This window comes from Ovis canadensis, chromosome 21 (genome assembly GCF_042477335.2).
Source record: "Ovis canadensis isolate MfBH-ARS-UI-01 breed Bighorn chromosome 21, ARS-UI_OviCan_v2, whole genome shotgun sequence".
Classification (NCBI taxonomy): domain Eukaryota; kingdom Metazoa; phylum Chordata; class Mammalia; order Artiodactyla; family Bovidae; genus Ovis; species Ovis canadensis.
The window spans coordinates 43062402-43078730 of NC_091265.1; the positions used below are offsets into that span (position 1 = coordinate 43062402).

Below are 16329 nucleotides of genomic sequence, written 5' to 3' on the forward strand. Positions count from 1 at the left end.
GAATGCAATGGTAAGTGAAGATACTATTGAAATAGCAAAGGTCTCAGTGTAATGAGGGCAAGAAAGAAAAGAATTGGTTAGACTAAAAAGACACCCATAGCTTACCTTGGATGAGAATGATGCATAAGGAAAATAAGAGTGTTATCATTAGATGGGAAAGGTTATTGGTCCCTTGTCTGCAAGTGGTATTGGATCACTTAGGGCTGAGGATGATTATTCTGGCAAGGAATAGGTATATAGAGTTACATTATGTGGCAAGAGAAGAAAATACATCAGACATTAGAGATGAAGTCCTGTCAAGAAGACATTAGAAAGATAAATGATATGAAAAAAGAATGGGAGAAACAGGATAAAGTGGAGCAGAGAAAAGAAAAAAGGCAAAGAAAAGGAGGTATAGCTTGATAGGGATTGCATTGAATTTGTAAATTGCTTTGGGTAGTATACTCATTTTCACTATATTGATTCTTCCAATCCATGAACATGGTATATTTCTCCATCTATTAGTGTCCTCTTTGATTTCTTTCATCAGTGTCTTATAGTTTTCTATATATAGGTCTTTAGTTTCTTTAGGTAGATATATTCCTAAGTATTTTATTCTTTTCGTTGCAATGGTGAATGGAATTGTTTCCTTAATTTCTTTTTCTACTTTCTCATTATTCGTGTATAGGAATGCAAGGGATTTCTGTGTGTTGATTTTATATCCTGCAACTTTACTATATTCATTGATTCACAGAACTAGAACAAATAATTTCAAGATTTGTATGGAAATACAAAAAACCTCGAATAGCCAAAGCAATCTTGAGAAAGAAGAATGGAACTGGAGGAATCAACTTGCCTGACTTCAGGCTCTACTACAAAGCCACAGTCATCAAGACAGTATGGTACTGGCACAAAGACAGACATATAGATCAATGGAACAAAATAGAAAGCCCAGAGATAAATCCACACACATATGGACACCTTATCTTTGACAAAGGAGGCAAGAATATACAATGGAGTAAAGACAATCTCTTTAACAAGTGGTGCTGGGAAAACTGGTCAACCACTTGTAAAAGAATGAAACTAGATCACTTTCTAACACCGCATACAAAAATAAACTCAAAATGGATTAAAGATCTAAATGTAAGATCAGAAACTATAAAACTCCTAGAGGAGAACATAGGCAAAACACTCTCAGACATAAATCACAGCAGGATCCTCTATGATCCACCTCCCAGAATGCTGGAAATAAAAGCAAAAATTAAAAAATGGGATCTAATTAAAATTAAAAGCTTCTGCACAACAAAGGAAAATATAAGCAAGGTAAAAAGACAGCCTTCTGAATGGGAGAAAATAATAGCAAATGAAGCAACTGACAAACAACTAATCTCAAAAATATACAAGCAACTTCTGCAGCTCAATTCCAGAAAAATAAACGACCCAATCAAAAAATGGGCCAAAGAACTAAATAGACATTTCTCCAAAGAAGACATACGGATGGCTAACAAACACATGAAAAGATGCTCAACATCACTCATTATTAGAGAAATGCAAATCAAAACCACAATGAGGTACCACTTCACACCAGTCAGAATGGCTGCGATCCAAAAATCTGCAAGCAATAAATGCTGGAGAGGGTGTGGAGAAAAGGGAACCCTCCTACACTGTTGGTGGGAATGCAAACTAGTACAGCCACTATGGAGAACAGTGTGGAGATTCCTTAAAAAATTGCAAATAGAACTACCTTATGACCCAGCAATCCCACTTCTGGGCATACACACCGAGGAAACCAGAATTGAAAGAGACACATGTACCCCAATGTTCATCGCAGCACTGTTTATAATAGCCAGGACATGGAAACAACCTAGATGTCCATCAGCAGATGAATGGATAAGAAAGCTGTGGTACATATACACAATGGAGTATTACTCAGCAGTTAAAAAGAATTCATTTGTATCAGTTCTGATGAGATGGATGAAACTGGAGCCGATTATACAGAGTGAAGTAAGCCAGAAAGAAAAACACCAATACAGTATACTAACACATATATATGGAATTTAGGAAGATAGCAATGACGACCCTGTATGCAAGACAGGGAAAGAGACACAGATGTGTATAATGGACTTTTGGACTCAGAGGGAGAGGGAGAGGGTGGAATGATTTGGGAGAATGACATTCTAACATGTATACTATCATATGAATTGAATCGCCAGTCTATGTCTGACGCAGGATGCAGCATGCTTGGGGCTGGTGCATGGGGATGACCCAGAAAGATGTTATGGGGAGGGAGGTGGGAGGGGGGTTCATGTTTGGGAATGCATGTAAGAATTAAAGATTTTAAAATTTAAAAAATAAAAAACTAAAATTTAAAAAAAAAAAAGAAAAAAGAAAAGGAGGTATAAATGATTTGGTTCAGTTTGTAATTCTCTTCAGGACTGTCTTCACAGCAATTTTGACATCCTTGTTCCTGAGGCTATAAATGAGAGGATTCAGCATGGGTATCACATTGGTGGAAAACACTGCGAAAAACTTTGCTCCACAAACCTAGAAGATTGTAGCTTGACATGAGTGAGCAGCCCAAATCCGTAGAATAGACTAACTGTTGTAATATGGGAACCACAGGTGCTCAAGGCTTTGGACCAACCTTTAGATGATGATATATGAAGGATATTGAAAAGAATCAAAGCATAAGAAATAAAGATAATGAGGCTAGATAATATGATAACTGTTCCCACAACAGCAGAAACCACAATCTCATTGGCATAAGTGCTGCTGCAGGAGAGCTGGAGGAGTGGGAAGATGTCACACAGGTAATGGTTAACGATATTGGAATCACAAAATGTCAGCGTCATCATAGATCCTGTGTGGACTATGGCTCCAGCAAACCCCATCACATATGAACCAGACATCAGCAGAGAACACACCTGAGGGGACATGGCCATTGTGTACAGCAAGGGCTTACAGATGGCCACATAATGATCATAGGCCATGGCTGTCAACACATAGCACTCAGAGTTGACAAAAAAGCAGAAGAAAAATAGCTGAGACATACATCCTGTAAAGGAGATGACATTCCTGTTGGAAATAAAGTTCATTAGCATTTTGGGGGTAAAGACAGATGAGTAACAGAGATCAATGAAGGACAGATTGAAGAGATAAAAGTACATGGGTGTGTGCAGGTGTGAATTTAACCAAATTAGAATCATCAAGCATAAATTGCCCACCACAGTGACCACATAGTTCAGCAGAAACAGAGAAAACAGGGGTAGCTGGAGTTTAGGTTGGTCTGTCAATCCCATAAGGAGAAACTCACTCACAGAGGAGGCATTTTCCATAGTCATTTGCTCCACAGTCGTGGTCTATCCATGAATGAAGCATAAGCAGTTCTCACATCATTTTCATCTAGTCTTCAAGAACCCAGAGAATCCATCTCTTTGAAATTTTTGGCCTTTCTTCTCACTTACATAGCTTCTTCAGTGTCTCTTCCTCTCAAATTTCAGTTACTCTAAGAGTTTTCTAATGTGGATCCCTATGAAATTTGACAATAGGTACCACTGTCACCTGCTCATCATCACTGTACAAATGCTCATTGAAACAAACACACACACACAAATACACACAAATATCCATCTTTCTCTTCCTGTTCTCCATCCCTAATTCATACCTATATAGTTTTCAACATAAATTAGGTGAGATCAATATTCTTGAGGCACGTTATTAATACCACTTAAACACTAATCATAGTGAATCCATCTTGCTAACGATTGCTTTTATTTCCATATTCTTTCTTGTTTTTCTTTTTATTCCAAAGACTTTCCTAGATTTTCCTCTGACTTCTTCTCCAGCTTTGGTAAATTCTTCTCTGTATGTTAATAGTCTCTAAGAGGAGGAAGAAGGTTAATGATGTTAACATTCCTTAAATTTCGACTTTCATGCCTATTTTTCAGTTTGGTAAAACTTCCCTCAATTGTGCAGGTAATTGCCTAATTTAGAGAATGTTTGAGCCTTTTTAAGGAATAAATCTCTAGATTTTTTGGGTGATAATGGCAGCAGTTAACTTACTACATGGAGAGGTAGGAATATCTGAATATCCAATTACTTCTTTTTTTCCTTTGTTTATTTTTAATTGAAAGATAACTGCTTTACAGAATTTTGTTGTTTCCTGTCAAACTCAACATGAATCAGCCAAAGGTGTGTATATATATATATATCCCCTCCCTTTGGAATCTCTCTCCCCATCCCAACTTTCTGGATTGATACAGAGACCCTGTGTAAGTTTCCTGAGTCATTCATCAATCCCCGCTGGCTATCTATTTCACATATGGTAATGTAACTTTCCATGTTACTCTTTCCATACATCTCACCTTCTCCTCCCTTCTGCCCATGTCCATAAGTCTATTCTCTATGTCTGTTTCTCCATTGCTTTCGTGTAAATACATTCTTCTGTACTATTTTTCTAGATTCTGTATACATGTGTTAGAATATTACATTTATCTTTCTCTTTCTGACTTACTTCACTCTGTATAACAGGCTCTAAGTTCATTCAACTCATTAGAACTGACTCAAACGCATTCCATTTAATGGCTGAGTAATATTCCAATGTGTATACATACCACAACTTCTTTATCCATTCATCTGTCAATGGACATCTAGGTTGCTTCCATGTTCTAGCTATTGTAAATAGTGCTGCAATGAACAATGGGATACTTGTATCTTTTTCAATTTTGGTTTCCTCTGGGTATATGCCTAGGAGTGGGATTGCTGGGTCATATGGTGGTTTTATTCCTAGTTTTTAAAGGACTCTCCATACCATCTTCCATAGTGGCTATATCAAATTACATTCCCACCAACAGTGCAAGAGCACTCTCTTTTCTCCACACCCTATCCAGCATTTATTGTTTGTAGACTTTTTGATGATGGCCATTCTGACTGGTATGAGGTGATATCTCATTGTACTTTTGATTTGTATTTCACAAGTAATGAGCGATGTTGAGCATCTTTTCATGTGTTTGGTAGCCATCTGTATGTCTTCTTTGGAGAAATGTCTGTTTAGGTCTTTTCCCCACTTTATAATTATTATTTTCTATCTTGTTCCATTAGTCTATATTCTGTTTTTGTGCCAGTACCATACTGTCTTGATGACTGTAGCTTTTTAATATAATCTGAAGTCAGGAAGTTTGATTCCTCCAGCTTTGTTCTTCTTTCTCAAGACTGCTATCCAGGGTCTTTTGTGTTCCCATATGAATTGTGAAATTTCTTGTTCTAGTTCTGTGAAAAATAGCTTTGGTAATTTGATAGCTATCACATTGTATCTGTAGATTGCATTTGGTAGTAGTCATTTTCATAATATTGATTCTTCCTACTGAGGAATGTGGAATATCTCTTCTGTTTATGATGTCTTGGATTTCTTTCATCAGTATCTTATAATTTAGAATATATAGTTGTTTTATTACATTAGGCAAGTTTATTCCTAGATATTTAATTATTTTTGTTCCAATAGTGAATGGGATTGATTCCTTAATTTGTCTTTCCGATTTTTCATTATATATGTATATGTATATGTGTGTGTGTGTATATATATATATATATATATATGTATATATATATATATATATATATATAAATTCAGGTGATTTCTGTGTATTGATTTTGTATCCTGCAACTTTGCTAAATTCACTGATTAGCTCTAGTAATTTCCTAATACTACCTTTAGGATTTACAATGCTCAGTAGCATGATATCTGCAAACAGTGAGAGCTTTACTTCTTTTCTGCTCTGGATTGCTTTTATTAATCTTTATTCTCTGATTGCTGCAGGTATGACTTCCAGAAGTATGATGAATAACAGTGGGAAACGTGGATACCCTTGTTTTGTTCCTGATCTTAGGTGCAATGCTTTCAGTTTTTCACCAGAGAATACTGTTTGCTGAAAGGCTTATTTCAGTAATTTCAGCTTATTTGCTCTTTTGAGATAGATTCCTTCTCTGACCATTTTGTGAAGAGTTTTTTTCTGCATCTATTGAGATTATCATATGGTTGTTATATTTCAATTTGTTAATATGGGGTATCAGATTGATGATTTGAGTATATTGAAGAATTCTTGCACCCCAACTTAATCATGGTGTATGAGCTTTCTGATGTGTTGCTGAGTTCTGTTTGTGAAAATTTTGTTGAGGATTTTGCATCTATGTTCGTCAGTGATATTGGCCTGTAGCTTTCTTTTTTTATTGGATGAGGGTTATCTGGTTTGGGTACCAGGGTGATGGTGACTTCGTAGAATGAGTTTGGAAGGATTCCTTCCTCTGCAATTTTTTGAAAGAATTTTAGAAGGATAGGCAGTAGCTCTTCTCTAAATGTTTAGTAGAATCTGATCCTGGATGTTTATTCTTGGGGAGATTTTTGATCACAGCTTCAATTTCAGTGCTTGTAATTGGGTTGCTCATAATTTCTATTTATTCCTGGTTCAGTCTTGGAAGATTGAACTTTTCTAAGAATCTGTCTATTTCTTCCAGGTTGTCCATTTTATTGCCATATAGTTGTTCATAATAGTCTCTAATAATCACTTTTATTTCTACATTGTCTGTTGTAACCTCTCCTTTTTCATTTCCAATTTTCTTGAATTTATTGTTCTCTCCCTTTTTTCTTGATGAGTCTGGCTATATATTTGTCAATTTATTTATTTTCTCAAAGAACCAAATTATAGTTTTATTAAGCTTTACTATTGTTTCTTTCATTTCTTTTTCATTTATTTCTGCTCTGATCTTTATGGTTACTTTCTTTCTACTAATTTTGGGGTTTTGTTGTCGTTCTTTTTCCAGTTGTTTCAGCTGTAAAGTTAGATTGTCTATTCAATGTTTTTCTTGTTTCTTGAGGTAGGATTGCATTGCTATAAAGTCCCCTCTTAGAACTGTTTTACTGCATAGGTTTTGAGTTGTAGTGTTTTTATTGTCATTTGTTTCTAGAAATTTTTTGATTTCCCTTTTGATTACTTTAGTAACCTATTGGTTATTTAGAAACATATTGTTTAATCTCCATGTGTTTGTGTTTTTTACAGTTTTATTTTTCCCCTTGTTATTGATATCTAGTCTCATAGTGCTGTGGTTGTAGAAGATGCTTGATATGATCTCAATTTTCTTAAATTTACTGAGGATTGATTTGTCACTCAAGATGTGATCTATCCTGGAGAATATTGCATGTGCACTTGAGAAGGTGTATTCTTCAGCATTTGGATGGAATATCCTGAAGATATCAATGAGATCCATCTCATCTAATGCATCATTTAAGACGTGTTTCCTAATTAATTTTCTCTTTTGAAGATCTGTCCATTGATGTGAGTGAGCTGTTAAAGTCTCCTACCATTTTTGTGTTACTGTCAATTACTCTTTTTATCTCTGTTAGTGTATGTCTTATGTATCGAGGTGCTTCTATGTTGGGTGCATAGATATTTATAACTGTCATGTCTTTCTCTTGGGTTGGTCATTTTATCATTATGTAATGTCCTTTCTTATCTCTTGCAATATTTATTTTAAAGTCTATTTTGTCTGATATGAGGATTGCTACTCCAGCTTTCTTTTGCTTCCCATTTGCATGGAATATATTTTTCCATCCTCTCACTTTCAGTCTATATGTGTCTTTTGGTCTGTGGTGGGTTTCTTGTAGATAGCATATGTGTTGGTTGTTTTGTTTTTTTTTGTTTTTTTTTTCTTGTATCCATTCAACCAGTCTGTGTCTTTTGGTTGGAGCATTTAATCCATTTACATTTAAAGTAATTGTTGATATATATATATTCCCATTGTCATTTCCTTAATTATTTGGGGTTGATTTTGTAGATCTTTTTCTTCTCTTGTATTTCTTAACTAAATTCCTTTAACATGTGTTGTAAAGCTGGTTTGGTAGTACTGAATTCTCTTAACTTTTGTTTGTGTGAAAAGCTTTTGATTTCTCCATCAGTTTTGAATGAGATCCTTGCCAGATAGAGTAATATTGGTTGCATTTTTTCCCCCTTTCAGTACTTTAAATATATCCTGACGTTTCCTTCTGGCCTGAAGAGTTTCTGCAGAAATATCAGCTGTTAAACGTATGTGGTTTCCTTTGTATGTTACTTGTTGCTTTTCCCTTGCAGCTTTAATATTCTTTCTTTGTGCTTAGTCTTTGGTAGTTTTATTAGTGTGTATCTTGGTGTGTTTTTCCTGGGTTTATCTTGTATGGGACTCTTTGTGCCCCTTGAACTGATTGACTATTTCCTTTTCCATCCTGGGAACATTTTCAACTATAATCTCTTCAAAAGTTTTCTCATACCCTTTCTTTTTCTCTTTTTCTTCTTGGACCCCTATAATTCCAATATTCCTGTGTTTGACATTGTCCCAGAGGTCTCTGAGATTATACTAAGTTCTTTTCATTCCTTTTACTTTATTCTGCTCTTCGGAAGTTATTGTCACAATTTTATTTTCCAGCTCACTGATTCATTCTTCTGCTTCAGATATTTTGCTATTGATTCCTTAGAGAGTATTTTAAACCAGTAATTGTGTTGCTTGTCTCTGTACATTTATTCTTTAAGTCTTCTGTGTCTTTGTTAATTGATTCTTGTATTTTCTCCATTCTGTTTTCAAGGTTTATGATCGTCTTTAGTATCATTATTCTGAATTCTTTTTCAGGTAGTTTGCCTATTTACTCTTCATTTATTTGAACTTCTGTGTCTAGTTTGTTCCTTCATTTGTGTAGTATTTCTCTGCCTTTTCATTTACTTTTTTTAAACTTATTGCATTTTAGGTCTCCTTTTCCCAGGCTTCAAGTTTGAGTTAGTTCTTCCTTTTGGTTTCTGCCCTCCTAAATAACCACCTTCCAGTGGTTTATGTAATCTTCATAAAGGATGAGATTTGTGCTGAGTTTTCTTTTTGTTTGTTTGTTTTTCCTCTGATGGGCAAGGCTGAGTAAGGTGGTAATCCTGTCTGTTGACTGATGGGTTTGTATTTTTGTTTTGTTTTGTTTTGTTTTTCAAATGAGAAGTCCTGCACAGGGTGCTACTGGTGGTTTGGTGATGCTGGGTCTTGTATTCTAGAGGTTTCCTTAGTGTGAGTTCTCACTATTTGATACTTCCTAGCATTAGTTCTTTGGGTTCCTAGGGTCTTGGAGTCAGTGCTCCCACTCCAAAGGCTCAGGGCTTTATCTCCAGTCAGGAATGAAGATTCCACAAGTGCTTTGTTATGGTATTGCTGCTGCTGCTGCTGCTGCTGCTAAGTCACTTCAGTCATGTCCAACTCTGTGCGACCCCATAGATGGCAGCCCACTAGGCTCCTCCATCCCTGGGATTCTCCAGGCAAGAATACTGGAGTATTACGTGAGATTAAAATAAATACCCAAAATTGAGAAACAAAAGATCAATTCCAGACAAATGGCAGTTAGAAAATCAGGCAAATAATAATTAAATTAATGGAATATACTTCCATAAGCAAAATCAATACAGTCCAACTAAAGTACAGTAGATTGACATGGTGAACAAAGGAAATAAAAAATTATATCTACCAGTTAAGAGCAAATCTAACTAAAGCACAAACTGGGAAACAAAACTAAAGCAAGGTGCCAAGTTGGGAGTAGAGCAATGAAAGGAAAACTAACAAATATGCTGAGAGGAAAGGAAAGAAAGAAAAGAAAGAATATATATGCAAAGTTAAATAGAAGTACATAAGAAAGATTTATATACATTAAAGATTAACTGCAAGAGGAAAAGAGCAGTAGGAAAAGCAAAGGAATAAATGTAGAAAAAATAATAATGTTTTAAAAAATTAAAAATTAAGTTAAAAATAGAGAAAAGGAAAAAAGAAAAGAAAACTCCACAGAATTGCAAAAGTCCAGCATAGAGGCAGAGAATTATAATAACAATAAAATATGTGGCTGAGAAAAAAATAAAAGCTCAAAAACTTGATTAGATTTCATAGTGCCAATAAAATTGACAATTAAGGGGGGGTGGGGGAAGGAAAAAAGAAAAAAAAAATCCAAAAGAATCTAAAGAGCAAGTAAAAAACGTAAGCGTAATAAATGTTTTCCTTGAGTCACTTCTGTCAGAGTCATTTCTCTTGCTGGGACTCACAGTCCACCTCAACTTCCTAGGTTGTCCTTCAACACTGTGCTGATCTCTGATTCTGCTGTGGGAGCAACTCAGAGTCTAATTTGGTCCTACTCCTGTGTATTGTTGCCTCCAGCGTCCACAGCTATCAAAACTAATGTGTTTTCTTTTGTGGGAGCCCTCAATGTCCTTTTATATAGTTCATAGACACAGAGTCTGCCTTGTTGAACGTGTGGATTTAATCTGTACCTTGTACAGCTGGTGGGAAGGTTTTGGGTCTTATTCCTTAGCCACAATGCCCCTGGGTTTCAATTGTGGCTTTATTTCCACTTCTGCACGTGGGTTGTCCACTGGGCATTGCTCCTGAGGCTGCCCTGGAGAATTTGGGTCTGCCCCAGTGAGGTTCAGGTGTGGAGGTGGTGCAGCTGCTTGGGCTGCAGGGGTTCTGGCAGCACCAGGTACTCAGGGGAGTTGGTGGCTAAGGCAGCAAGAAATACAGTGGTCTAGGAAGGCATGGCAACCAGTATTGGCCAATACGCTCCAATATTCATGCCTGGAGAACCTCCCTCACCCTCACAACAAAGAAGCCTGGCAGGCCACAGTCCTCAGGGTCGCAGAGATTTGGACATGACTGATGCATAGACGAAAGGCTTTTTTTTTTTTTTTTTTTTTTGCCTGTGGCAACTCTGCCCCAGTGAGGCTTGGGCATGAAGGTGGCACAGCTGCTTGGGTTGCAGGGACTGTGGTGGTGCCAAATGTGCAGGGACACGGACAGTCTCTGACTCAGGAGTTATGGCCCTATGAGAGTTTTTTAAAGCCTCTGGTAGCTGGGGATCAGAAGGTCTCTTTGACCAGTCTTTCTCTGTAGCTCTGCCCATTCAGGCACTTAGAGGGCACCATTGCCTGGGTCATTCTCTGTTGTTCAGCCTGTCAGGCACTTAAAGGAGCACCCTGGGTGGGGTCCTACTCTTGTAGTTCAGTGCCTCAGGGGTATAATGAGCCAGCCTCTCTTTTTTCACCTGTGAATGCTGGCTTGTGGGGATAGAGAGGCTATGGTGATGGCTTCACCCTCTACACATGACTCAGCAGTATGGCCTTGCTTCCATGGCTGCTTGGCTTTCCTCCACAGGCATTTCCCAACACAGTATCCTCCGTCACATCCCTTCGATCCATTTATCCACAGTCAACAGCAGCCTTTGCCTTGGGATATCTCCCCAGTCCCTAAACTCCAGCTCCCAGCTTCTTCACCTTCTAGGGGACCTGTGTCCCCATCTGGGGTATGTATGGCTGTGGCAAGGACTGTCTGATTCTCATCCCATTTAGGCTCCCACAGATCAGCTGTTTCACTCTCAGCCTTAAATGTTTCTCCTCTGACTCAGACAGTTGCCCCAATGTGGGGATCAGATCCCTGCTTCAGTTCCCCCACCTGCAGAGGGCAGGTCCAGTCCTACTAACACTACTGTTTTTCTTCCTAGTTCCTTCGTCCCACCGAGTTTTGCATGGTTCTACATGTTATTTACCACTGGTCAGGTACTCTTGTCTGCTCTCAGCTGGTGTTCTGCATGCACTCTGTCTGAAGTCATATTCCTGATATATCCGTGGAGAGAGATGTACTCCGTGTCCACCTACTCCTCAGCCATCTTGTTCTCCCTATTACCAAGAACCAGGAACTGTGCTAAGAAACAAGTAGGCAGCATTTAATTTAGTTTTCAAACAAAGCAGATATTTAAGTTTTGTTTTTCAGAGAGCTGGAGAGTGGAAGGGATTATCCCCAGGTCACACAGCAAGTAAGAAAGTGAAAGTGAAGTCTCTCAGTCCTGTTGACTCTTTGTGACCCTATAGGCTGGGCTCTACCAGGCTCCTCCATCCATGGAATTCTCCAGACAAGAATACTGGAGTGGGTTGCCATTTCCTTCTCCAGGGGATCTTCCCAACCCAGGGACTGAATTCAGGTCTCCCACATTGGAAGCAGAAGCTTTTAACCTATGAGCCACCAGGGGAGCCCAACAAGTAAGAGGTTGAATTAAAATTTCAATTCACTACTGTCCAACTTAGTATCATAACCATTAAGAATTATGAAATCATGAAATTTGGGAACTGGAAAAAAATGTTAAAGGTAATTGAATATAACCAGGTGATTGTATCTTTAAGCAATATTTGCTAAGCAATTGACCATTCAAGCCGACCACAACATTTTGACCACAAGATCATGGTGTTTCTGGTGATTGGAATGTTAAACCTTTGCTGTGAAACCAAATATTTCTCCCTACTGTTTAAGAAGTTAGTTTTACTTTAATCTCTTAAGACATACAAAGATATACCTCTAAAATAAGTCCATATGTTTAACAGTGCAATGATTGTCATGTGCCACGTGCAGTTTTACTCTGCTAAAAAATATCTTCAGTTATTTCAGCCATTCTAGAATGACCATATTTCTAGATCATTTTTTCTGAAGTTGTCCAGTATTTCCCCATCACATAAAGTATTGTACCTCAAATTGAGCACACTAATCCAACTATTGCTTGAGCATCAAGTAGAAACATGAGTTTCCACTTCTGCAATCTACTAATCTTCATACATTTAAACTAAAAACGCACTTGTCTTTTAAAAAAATACACTAACTAGTTAATGTAACAACTGACTAATATTAATTAAAATTTCTACTTGTATTTTTCATGTGCTCTACTAATTCATATCTCAACCATATTTGAATTCTATGGAGAACATATTCAAAATGCATGATTATTTTAAGAAGCACATCATAAATGACCCTTAGTGTTTGTCTTCAAAAACCATTATTATATTTTGGAAATATGAATAGTTATTTGACTTCCAGTACTTCAACCATAAAGCTCAAATTGCCTAAACCATTCTTAGTGCACTGCTCCCAGGGTCAGAGGGGTGGAAAATATGACTTAAATATATGCCATTCTATTATGTTCCCTTAGAGTATTCAAATTAGTATTCAAATCTCAGACTAATACAACTACTTTTCACAGCCTTATGTAACCTTTGTTTACAACTTACAGAAAGTATACCCTACTATCATTTATTCTGAGTGAAGTGAAAATACTGGCCATTTGACATGCATTATATTAATACAGGCACATAGGGTATGAAAGGAAAAGAAAAAGTCCTCAGAAATAAAAGTAGTTACATTTGCTATGAATAATTTTAAAATTCCAGAGTTGGTATCTTCTTTTAAAATGTTATTTGATATCTTAATTATAATTTTCTTGAAGTCTATAATTTCTATTCTGGTGCAAACAGAATAATTGTTTTTCAAGAGATCCCCACATTATGAACGTCTTCTGATGAGGGATAAATTAATAATCTCCTCAGAATTACTCTTCCTCACACATAAACATGGACATACACACATAGAGGAACACAGAAGTACACTCATCTACTCTTTTTATACTTAGGACCTCAGACAGGATAATGGATCCTGGAAGTCACTCTTCAGTGACTGAGTTCATCCTCTCTGAGGTCACAGAACAGCCACAACTCCAGCTGTCACTTTTCCTCCTCTTCCTAGGAATCTATGTGGTCACGGTGGTGGAGAACCTGAACATGACTACATTGATAGGGCTCATTTCTCACCTGTACACTCCCATGTACTATTTCCTCAGCAATTTGTCCTTTATTGACTTCTGTCAGCCCACTGTCATTACCCTCAAAATGCTGGTGAACTTTATGACAAAGCAGAACATCATTTCTTACTCTGAATGCATTATTCAGCTCTACTTCTTCTGCACTTTTGCTATTGCAGAGTGTCACATGTTGGCTGCAGTAGCATATGACCACTATGTTGCCATCCACAATCCTTTGATTTAAAATGTTATCATGTCTTACCACATCTGTCTCTGCTTCACAGTGGGAATTTATATTTTGGCCATAATTGTATCCACAATCCATACAGGATTTATGTTGAGACTCCTTTTCTGTGAGAACAATGTGGTTAACCATTATTTCTGTGATCGCTTTCCACTCTTGGAGCTATCCTGTTCTAGCATCTGTGTCAATGAATTATTGGTTCTAGTCTTGAGTACATTTAACATCCTGACTCCTGACTTAACCATCCTTACATGCTACCTCTTCATCCTCTCCAGCATCCTCCAAATCAACTCCCCTGAGGGCAGGTCCAAAACCTTCAGCACCTGCAGCTCTCACATCTTAGTTGTTGCTGTTTTCTTTGGATCTGCAGCATTCATATACCTGAAGCCATCATCTGTGAGCTCCATGGATCAAGGAAAAGTGTCCTCTGTGTTTTATACCTGCATTGTTCCCATGCTAAATCCTCTGATTTACAGTCTGTGGAATAAGGATGTCAAATTTGTCCTGAAGAAAATTCTGAAAAGAGGAAAATGTATATGAATAGAATCAATAGCATGATGTCATAGAAGTCATTTGGTTTGCTGAGCTATGCAGTGTGTTAGATATATTGTTCAAATTTTGGTAAATTTATTGATACTTCTCTATATAACTCATCTCCAAAATTCTCCTGGCTACTTCTTTGAACATACATTACAATGATTATATAAGGAAAAATACAATAATAGAATTTTTAAATCTTGAATATTAAAGGAGCTTACTTTTATTTTTAATAATAATATATCTAGGAAGAACAACAATGCTTATGATGATTATGGTGAAAATCACAGTAATGCATATTATCAAGATTTATGAAATATGAAGCACTATGCCCAGTACTTTAAATGGATATCTTTATTTACTATATTCCTTCAGGACAAATTCTAGTATTATTTTCCTTTGAAAAGAAGAAATGGAAGGTTATTTCATTTGTGTATTTGCCATGGACCCAAACGTAATAAATGATAGAGAAAACAATAAGTGATACTTTTGCACAAGAAGATTGTGAATAGATCCAATGCCTCCCTGAGAATTCCCTTCTTTATGTCAAGCATCATCACTTTCCTATAAGACTATGTTTCTTTTCCCTAGATATTTTCTATGCTATTTTCACTTTTATTTCGTTTGATAAAGTGAAAATAATCAAAATCTTTCAAACAGTATTGGTCAAAGCAAAAATTGCAAGGATGGAGATTTATTGCAGAGTTTCACAGTAGACAGTTATTAAAGAGATTCAGATTATAGTTGAAATGTAAATATTTATAAAATATTGTCTTATCTTTATACCAATAACACTATAACTATTTATGAAGCAGCTGTTCATAAAAGAAAGAAATCCTGCTGAATTATATCACTTTTAAGTTGTTAATGCTCTTCTGTTCCATACTTTATTGAATTGTCTATTCATGTTCAGTTCAGTCCCTCAGTTGTGTCCGACTCTTTGCAACCCCATGGGCTGCAGCACACCAGGCTTCCCTGTCCATCACCAATTCCTGGAGCTTGCTCAAACTCATGTCCATTGAGTCAGTGATGCCATCCAACCATCTCATCCTCTGTTGTTCCTTTCTCCTCCTACCTTCAATCTTACCCAGCATCAGAGTCTATTCCAAGGAGTCAGTTCTTTGCATCAGGTGTCCAAAGTATTGGTGCTTCAGCTTCAGCACCATTCCTTCCAATGAATATCCAACATTGATTCCCTTTAGGATTGACTGGTTTGATCCCCTTGCAGTCCAAGGGACTCTCAAGAGTCTTCTCCAACACCACAGTTCAAAAGCTTCAATTCTTTGGTGCTCAGCTGTCTTTATACTCCAACTTTCACATCCATACATGACTACTGGAAAAAAACATAGTTTGACAATGTTGGCAAAGTAATACTTCTACTTTTTAATATGCTTTCTAGGTTGGTCATAGCTTTTCTTCCAAGGAGCAAGCATCTTTTAATTTCATAGTGGCAGTCACCATCTTCAGTGATTTTGGAGCCCAAGAAAATAAAGTCTGTTTGTTTCCATTCCCTATCTATTTTCCATGAAGTGATGGGACAAGATGCCATGGTCTTAGTGTTTTGAATGTTGAATCTTAAACCAGCTTTACTTTCATCAAGAGGCTCTTTAGTTCCTCTTCACTTTCTGCCATAAAGGTGGCGTCATCTGAGTTTCTTTGGTTATTGATATTTCTCTTGTCATTCTTGATTCCAGCTTGTGCTTCATCCAGCCTAGCATTTTGCATGATGTACTCTGCACATAATCAGGGTGAAAATTTACAGCCTTGATATATGTTAATGCTCTTTTGTGCCATAATTTATAGAGTTGCCATTTCATGTTATGTTCTCTTTAAAACATCTCTTCTTTTTCCTCATACTATTGCTTTTTGATTGTGGGTCTTAAACATCTTATAATTATACATTCTCATATTATTC

General features: G+C 36.9%; 1 protein-coding gene and 1 pseudogene across 1 annotated transcript; one reads left to right on the forward strand and one right to left on the reverse strand.

Moving 5' to 3' along the window:
* Positions 1–2391: 2391 nt before the first annotated feature.
* On the reverse strand, positions 2392–3323 carry LOC138426594 (olfactory receptor 8C8-like). The gene is given in 2 exon segments (XM_069565298.1): positions 2392–2516; positions 2519–3323. Coding segments are annotated over 2 exon segments (927 nt in total). The 5' UTR covers positions 3321–3323.
* A 10158-nt stretch (positions 3324–13481) lies between these two features.
* Positions 13482–14417, forward strand: LOC138426699 (putative olfactory receptor 8G3; annotated as a pseudogene).
* Positions 14418–16329: the final 1912 nt, after the last annotated feature.